This window comes from Rhagoletis pomonella, unplaced genomic scaffold, assembly GCF_013731165.1.
Source record: "Rhagoletis pomonella isolate Grant_MI unplaced genomic scaffold, Rhpom_1.0 Rhpom_scaffold_00005, whole genome shotgun sequence".
In the NCBI taxonomy this organism is placed as follows: Eukaryota; Metazoa; Arthropoda; class Insecta; order Diptera; family Tephritidae; genus Rhagoletis; species Rhagoletis pomonella.
This window is the reverse complement of record NW_023458559.1, coordinates 46044104-46052806: the sequence shown is the minus strand read 5'-3', so window position 1 is coordinate 46052806 and position 8703 is coordinate 46044104. Positions and strand designations below refer to the sequence as shown.

The 8703-nt window shown below is 32.7% G+C and overlaps 1 protein-coding gene across 1 annotated transcript; it reads left to right on the top strand.

The window, feature by feature from the left end:
* The first annotated feature begins 264 nt into the window (after nucleotides 1–264).
* On the top strand, nucleotides 265–4034 carry LOC118739906 (putative odorant receptor 69a). Its single transcript, XM_036471405.1, has 5 exons — nucleotides 265–703; nucleotides 2956–3385; nucleotides 3456–3654; nucleotides 3755–3910; nucleotides 3984–4034. The coding sequence occupies exons 1-5, from the start codon at nucleotides 265–267 to the stop codon at nucleotides 4032–4034; spliced, it is 1275 nt and encodes a 424-aa protein (XP_036327298.1).
* Nucleotides 4035–8703: the final 4669 nt, after the last annotated feature.

The following is an 8703-nucleotide window of genomic DNA, read 5'->3' as shown; positions in this document are numbered from 1 at the left end:
TGACTTTGTTGTCGCCTGATTGCATAGCTTGTGAGAGGAATATTAACTAACTAAATATGTAAAACTACTTGTGTTATTTTACAAAGGAACAAAGTGAATTACTTGTGTTTTGTGAAAAGTCAAAAACTTAAATAAAATCACATATCCACAGCAAGTCAAAATTTAACAAAGACTTCGAAACAAAACGCCTATATTACAGCAAAAAAAGCGCAATTTTCTCACCCTCAAAAACTGAAAAGGACATTGAGAGGCAAAGGATTCAGCATGCCTTTTCAAGTTTATAAATTACAAAAATTTCTTACATACCCTGAACTGGCCTTCAAGTGGGCCTTTTTTGAGCCATTCATCTGGAGTGGCAATCGTCACCGCCATCAGCCGACTGCTTGGTATTACATAAAGCACTGCATCTGCATATGCGGTCTATTTGCCTTGGTGGGACAAATTCTGGCACTCATCTGCAATTTGTATATGCCACATACCACACCCGAGGCTGAGGCATATGAAAATAGTGAATCGAAAGTGTTTGAGGCAACCGCATTAATTTGCTACTTTTCTTGTTGCTTTTACAAAATGTGGAACATCTTTTGGCGACGCAAGGATATCGGTCCACTCTTGGAGAAATTCAATGAGTTATTTCCGAGCGTTGTTATACAGAAGAAGCTTGCTGAAGCCAATGATTATAAAACTGAACTAAAGAGGGGCTGTAAGTGGAATTTTTACTAGCTTTCTTTCAAACTTTTTTTATGAGTAGTTTAAAACTGGGATCAATCAAAAAGAGAGAGGGAGAGAGATATTTCCTTAGAAAGTTATGGAAACATCATCATTTTTCAGGTGAAAAAAGTATTAAATAATTTGATTGGGAATTACAGTTTGCTCAAAGGGCGAGTGAAATAACAGCCTATTAGCAATACAAGGTTATATTTAGGGACATCCTGGCAACTCTCTTGAAAGCTTTTTTCTATTTCTTCAAAAATTTTATTTTTCGTTTTAAAATAAAAAAGACTCAAAATTTAAAGAAAATTAAACAAACACCAGGAAAAATTTGTCAAAAAGAAGAAAAAATAACAAAATCGGTTTCTAAAAAATTAAACTAAGTTAAAAATATATATTTTTCTAAATAAAAAAAAATGTATTAAAAAAATTTATTAGAGAAACAAAAAAATCCTTAAAATTAAATGAAACTAGCACAAAAATGATTTTCTTCTTCTGAAATTGAAATCTGGACATTAAAAGGAATTATTAAAAACGGAAGAAACTAAATAAGGAATCAGAAAAACCATATACATTTCTAAAACTACAAATATATTTTCCTTTTGAAAAAGTAAAATCTTAAAATTAAGAGCGAATAAAATTTTACAAGAAAAAGGTTAAACAAATACACAAACAAGTTTCTAAAATTTTTTCGAAATTATGAAATGTATATGTATATTAAATTTTAAACAATTAATTCTTAATATAAAAAAAAGAAAATTTAATTGTAGTGAAATACAAATTGCTATTATAAAGAAGAAAAAATAAATCAATCAAGCTCCTGAAAACTATTTAGAATTAAAAAAAAATATTTTAAACAAATTTTATTAGAATAAGAAAAAAATTAAGAACACTCCGAACATTTAAATCAATCAAAAACAAAACTCGTTTTGTTTAAAAAAAAAATTAAATCTAAGCATAAAATAAGAAAATAAAATTAATTTGTTGGTTTTGCCGGCTCGAGGTCAAATTTTTTTTTATGGAATTTTAATTAAAAACACAGGTTTTTAATTTTCTCCAATATATTTCGGCTACACCGTCTTCAGGGCAAATTGATTACACGTCTGCTCCGTGTGACGTGGAGTTTTGTACAGTACAGTACAGTGTAGCCTGTGTTTTTAACTAAAATTCCATTAAGAATTTGACCTCGAGCCGGCAAAACCAACAAATTAAGAATTGAAAAGGTCGCCAAAAACCATCATCGAAAATAAAATTAAATAAAGCGAAAAAAAAACTGAATTGGGATAACAAAATTGAGTTGAAAAAAACATAGAATATGTGTTTAAAAATTAAGTTAAACTAAAAAATATATATGTTTCTCTTTAAAATAATAAATCTAAAAATTAAAGAAGTACTAACGAATTTAAAAATAAGAAAAAAAAAACAATTCAAACACGAAGACTCGAACCACGGATGTCACGAATGGTACGCCAGTGCTCTGCTCACTCAAGCAAATCATATACATATGTACAATGTACATTTTTTCGTTATAGAACAATATTAAGGGTGAGAGCATAAAAACTTCGACTCTACTTTTTCACATGCATTTTTGGACCAGCCTTATGAACCGTTTAGAAAGCAGTGCTTTCTATCAAAATGAGCTTTTCTTCATTACAATTGCCATCGGAGCTTTTTTCTCATGTCAGAATAAAAAATCTTCCAAACTAACTTGCCTACTGTCTTTCCACCTTCATTTGGAACATATTCAAGTGTTTTCTGACAAAAGAGCTTTTCATCATACAAGTTGGCCAGGGTGCTTTTTTTTGTTAGACTTTCGTATCAGAATAAATAAAATCTTTCAAACTATCATACCTATTATCTTTCTTCTCCATTTGGCACATGCTTTCTGGTAAAAGAGCTTTTTTTATCATAAAAGCTGGTAAGGGAGCTTTTTTTAATATCAGAATATACAAAATCTTTAATCTATCTGTCTAAAATCGTTAATCTATCTTTGAAACCAAAAAATATGCGCCAAAATTTTCATACGTCTACCAAAGTGATGCTCAGAGAGAGCTTTTACTCTGTACGAGTCCATATAAAACCTAGAGAACTTTGAAGAGTTCAGCCCGCGGGCGCTGTTTTGAGCATCACTGGTCTAGCAACAATGCATACAGTTAACATATTCATTTTCTCTTTTTAATCTTCTTAATTCCTATAATTTGTACCATACCCGTATTACATTAGGTTTTCTCGTAACCCTTACAGCCGGTGGCTACTATCGCTTCGCCTACTTTGAAGAAAAATCACGAGCTAGAATGCGATTTATGACTAAATACTTTGCGTTCGCATACTTCTACTATAATATTATACCGATACTACAACTTATTTATGAAATATTGTCACCAAATCACACTGTTACCTACAAAACGCAATCGAATGCCTGGTTTCCGTGGCATAATCACAATAATCATTCGACTTTTGTTGGATTCGTTTTCAACTATCTCGTACAAGCATCAGCAGAATTTGTCGGCATCAACTTTATAATGTGTGGTGAATATCTTTTTGGTTTTTTTAATACACAAATGCAATTGCACTTTGATTATTTGGCCATTGCTTTGGAGACGTTGGACGCAACCGCACCAGATGCCATGAAACAGCTGAAAATGCTTATCAGCTATCACGCAAACTTATTACGGTGAGTTAAAATCGTAGATTTAGGAGCGTAAGATATTGAACAAAATTATTGTCAACCATATTTCTTGCAGTCTTTTCAATGAAATCAATTCGCTGTTCAATATCACCTTTGCGCTGGACTTAATAAATGCCACTTTTGCTATATCTTTGATGGGCTTGGCTATGGTTATGATCGAATTCGGGCGCGCTGTGATGTTTTCAGCTGGTTTTTCCTTCTTTTTAATACTCAGCTACGTATTTTGTAAGAATGGCGATGAATTTACCGATGTGGTGAGTTTTTTTTTCTTGAATAAAAATATAAAATCGAACACTGCTCCTAGTAAATTTGCAAGTACTTAGTTCATTATAAACACATATTTTTCTTCCACAGAGCAATAAATTGAGCTCGGCTTTGTTCTACAGCAATTGGTATGATGGTTCTCTGGAATATCGCCGCATGATTATCTTCTTCATTATGCGTACCAACAAACCATGCGAGTATCAGGCTTATGGATATACAGCGATCTCTATGGTGACCTATATGCGGGTAGTATTGGAATAAAAAAATATATAATTTCATTATTCTAAATTCATATTTACTTAATTTTTGTCTCTTACAGATGTTAAAGCTATCTTACCAGCTCTTCACATCTTTTCGGGCCATTGAATAGAGCAACTCTATGGAACATCATAAAATTAGTATCACGAACTAAGTAGCATCGCAACAGAAAGCAAATTATAGTAAAAAAAATCAATCGCTTCAATGAATAGAAGAACACATCATAAGTAAAGTACAGTCAGTCAATAAAGTTTGGTTACAGCGAGTTTACAATACGGGCAAGTATTTTTTAAATATTTTATTTTTCGCTAATTTAAAAAAAAAAATATGGTTAATTCAACAACAAAAAACCCAGAAATATAAAAATATGGTTAAATCTACAACAAAAACCCTAAAAATTACAATAACAAACCTTATGCAAAATTAAAGGAAATTCCGCAAAATTTCATTCAAATATTGCACTATTTATTTACGCTCTTCAGAAAAAAGTTGAGAATGCAGTTTTTTAGTCCATTCAATTTTAATATAACAAAGTGGAAGTATGATGGAGCTTGGACCTACCAAATTTTTTTGTTGAAGGTGTCGCGCATTTTTTCCATATAAAATAATTATCGAACATTAAAAATAATTGCTAAAAATCAATGGTAACTCCTAGCTACCTCCAAATTGCACTTTAATGTACTAAAATTGAATGAGCTAAAAAACTGCGTACATACTCAACTTTTTTCTGAACAGTGTTAATAAAAAGTGCAATATTTGAAAGTAATTTTGCGGAATTTCCTTTAATTTTGCATAAGGTTTGTTATTGTAATTTTTAGGGTTTTTGTTGTAGATTTAACCATATTTTTATAAAAAATTAGCGACAAATAAAATATTAAAAAAAAAATAGTTGCCGGTATTGTAAAAAATTCGCTAAACCTAAACTTTATTGACTAATTGTATATAGATTGTGCAACAAATTTACACCTTTTAGGGGCAAAATGCTTTTTAAGTAACAACTAGCTTTTCAGTGCTACACAAAACCGCTCTTATGTAATAATCGAAAGGATTTGTATTAATATATATTGCACCTTATCTGCTACTATAACTAAGGCTCCTTTTATTAAAACAAAGGTCTGTGCATGGGTTTTGCATATTTTCTGTTTGTTCGACTTTCTGAGAGTACAGTATTATTATTGTTATTATGGGCCATATGCACTGCGACCTCTAAAGTGATCTATTGTGTGTGTGCCTACCCAGTTATTTAAGATTCCCTTTATGTGTGCTTTGGTGAGCCCACATAAAATATTGCGGTAGCTCCCTGTATCGCTAGTCAGCCAGCCTTCTACTTTTCATCATGTCTCTCATTCCCCAGTCCCCATCGCTATAAGGCTTTATTCTTGGCTCCAAGTGCGTTTAGCTAAGAACCTAATTTTGTGGAACTTCAGGGTCAGTAGGGCTGCCTGACTGTCCGATTGTCAGATTCTAAGACATTCTCTGCCACAAATTTCTATTGCATGAATCTCTATTTTGTCCAAAATATGCCAACCCCAGTTTTACCATTTTCAAGTTAAGATCCAGCTGTGTACCAAACCTCCCCATTACATCTGGTGTATGGGTTCCCAAGGCGCTGAATTCATTAGCCGGAAAGGCCTTCATACCTCCTGTTATGCCAATGCAAACCATTCTGTGCAATTTACTTAGTTTAGTGTTTGCGGGTCTTTGTATATCTTTAGTCCACCAAGCTAAGGAAGCATAGCTTTACGACAGTGTTTAATGAACAATATTTCATTTTGGAAGTAAAATCCCATGCTTTCCCTGAAAAGCGTGAACAGCTAAAGAAGGCCTTAATCGCGTTGCTGATAACAGCGTATAAAGGTTGACATATCTCTTGGTCATGCGATCAATAAAAACATTTTCAGATATGGCTTTCGAGTCGCTTTTAGGGTGGACTGCGCTATTTTCATTCATCTATGCACATTAGCTGCCTCAATAGAGTTGCAACAATGAAAGTCCATCTTTACCTGTAAAAAAAAACAAACCTCCCTGCAGATAAGGGAATGCTTGTTAACAAATGCATCGGTGGCCTCGTTAATGTAAGGTGTGAGAGAGTGGGGCTATAGAGTGATGAAACCGATGGCAGCGAGATCTATAGTGGGTGATAAATATTAGGCATGTCCGTCAAAAAGTCAGGGTTTCGACATAAGTTCCACGGATAGAACTTCTATGGCACCGTAACAGAAGTTCCACACAAGTTATAGCGAGAAATTACTGCCATCAATCGATTTTCGGCCCAAGGAAGTAAATTCGGACAAATGGTTCCACAGATAAGTTTCATGCAAGATATGTCAGAAATAAGTTCCATGAAAAAAATTCTCTATTAAATGAGCCGCTAACTTCTAAAACTTTTTAACTCCACTTTAAACTTTTTAAATTTAAGTGTGTTTTCTTTTTAGAAAAGGTTGAATGTTTAAAAAAACGCGCCACTTCGGCTTTTGAAAGCCATACTGCTGTATTAGGAGAACGTGCTCCTTTTAAGGGGAATTTCTTCGGTTCTTTTACGGTTCTAATCTCTGACGAGGCCGCTTTTTCTTCACAATTTTCGCGAGTTATGAATGATAGTTATCGGCTGCCAGTCAAAAAAATATTACTAACTATTCAGCGGGATTTTGAAATCGATAAGGCATCTAAGTTATTGTTAGGGGAACAAATAAATATTGGAAAAACTTTACGGAAAACGGCATTGAAGAAGGCAATCGAGAATTTTTTTAAATTATAAATTGGATGATAATATGATTGAATTTTCCAAGGAGAATTTAGACGAAAACACTTTCGATGAACCTCAAAAATTTCCCAATTCTGAAAGTCTCAAAATCTATACCAACCGTATTCGCGAAGGTGTATTTATTTCCTGTGGTCATGTAATTTTGTGTAAATTCTGTCACAATTCTTCAAAGATTGAAAATTGCCATGAATATCTTAAAGGTTTTATTCGAACGATATTATAATTTATGCGCAATATATGTATGCTCATATATCAGGGTTGCTCAAAGTATTAGTCTATACCGAAAAACATAAAAACGTATTATTTTGGAAAACAAAATATGTATATCATGGTCATCTTGAAATCAATTTAATTATTTTTCATTGGGTGGCACACGAATTTTATTAATCTAGCTCGGTTGGTTTGGACAAAAAGGAGTATTTTCACCGTTTAATGTTAACATTTTGTAGTATCCCAAACTTTTAACATGAGAAAATCTTTAAATTTTTTAATTTAGTGACACACTTTTGACACTTCCGAAATATGTTAAAAAAAAATAATAATTATAATTTATTCGAGTAACGATGAAAAAATTATTAATTTCGATACTTTTTCGCCAAAATAAACTTTTTAAAGCTAAAACTGTTCAAATACTTGATTTATTTCTTTTTAACTTATTTCTGAAACTCGATTGATTAAAGTAAATGCAATGCTTTAACGTTGGCAATAAAACAACTAGTGAAATTTGTTCATATATTCTTAAAAAATGACCTAGGATATCTAGGTGCGATAGTTACTATTTTACCCGCTACAGATTTGTATATTTTTGTTTTTTGCAATTATGCGCATTTTCGATCCATAGATTCTTTTTCAATGTTTTGTTCAATCGTATTTACTATAAACATATATACATATTTTTTTTTTAAATAAGGCTTTGCATAACACCTATTCCAAAAACACAAACGCCTATGCTTCGTTAGTCTCATGGCTATCCATTTATCTCATCACAATGCTTATATTTTTATTCATTTGTCTAAATACATTACATAGATACATACATATGTAAATCTGTATTTCCGCAAAAATATACTTAAACCAAAACAATTAAACAGCCTTAACCAACTTTGTCCATTAAGATGTACAACCGAATATTTCATTCAACCGCAAATACACACATACTTACATATATACGTACATACATGAGTAAGTAAGAATGCCCATAGTTTCTCACACATTCAACTCACACGTTTATTAATTGTGTTAATTTATATAAATGGGCGCGCATTATTGTTGTTGTTGTTATACATATGTATGTATGTGCCTAGGAGTGTATATACCTATGCTTGTTATATTATAATCACCACTGTTGGCTGTTGTAACTTTGCTTGTTATTATTTTTGCTTTAACTTTTATTACAGTTGGTAAACAACCGACAGTTATGAGCCAGCATACACAAAAGTCATAATTCTACTTTACACCATATACTACAAACGTATATACTCCTATGTATGTACATACATATATGCACCGCCAACATTCAGGCCTGTACAGATGTGAATAGATCTACTGACGCCAGCTTGTTGCACCTGTGCGCTTGTAGACATATTTTTTACACATTACATATTTGTAATGGAAACATAAAACGGCTATGGATATCCGTCAGGGAAAGAAGAAACAGCAACAACAAAAAAAAACAGCAAAATATGTATAACAATAAATGTGAGACTGCAATTCAATGGTAGAAAGGTAAAATTGTATGAAAGCAGAGATGTATAAACGAACGTATGAAGGTGTGTTTTATTGGTGTGTGAGGAATTATTATATCTTTATGAGCGCAACGCGCGCTGCTCGACTCTGCCTAGCTGCCTAGCTGCCTGCCTCGCTGGCTGGTAATCTTAATGAGCAGTACTCGAAACGCTCAACTCAAATTCATACTGTATTCAGAGGTATACTTAAAGCATGCACATACCAAAATAAATTCGCTCACATATTCACACACACCCATATGTACCTTTTAAAACCGCCCGCACTCTATCGC

What these genes read in the sequence shown, in the direction of transcription:
- LOC118739906 (XM_036471405.1), top strand. Translation starts at nt 265, where the DNA reads ATGCCTTTTCAAGTTTATAAATTACAAAAATTTCTTACATACCCTGAA. An exon ending in TATCACGCAAACTTATTACG is followed by an intron (nt 3,386 to 3,455) that starts GTGAGTTAAAAT and finishes TATTTCTTGCAG; the next exon opens with TCTTTTCAATGAAATCAATT. An exon ending in CTATGGTGACCTATATGCGG is followed by an intron (nt 3,911 to 3,983) that starts GTAGTATTGGAA and finishes TGTCTCTTACAG; the next exon opens with ATGTTAAAGCTATCTTACCA.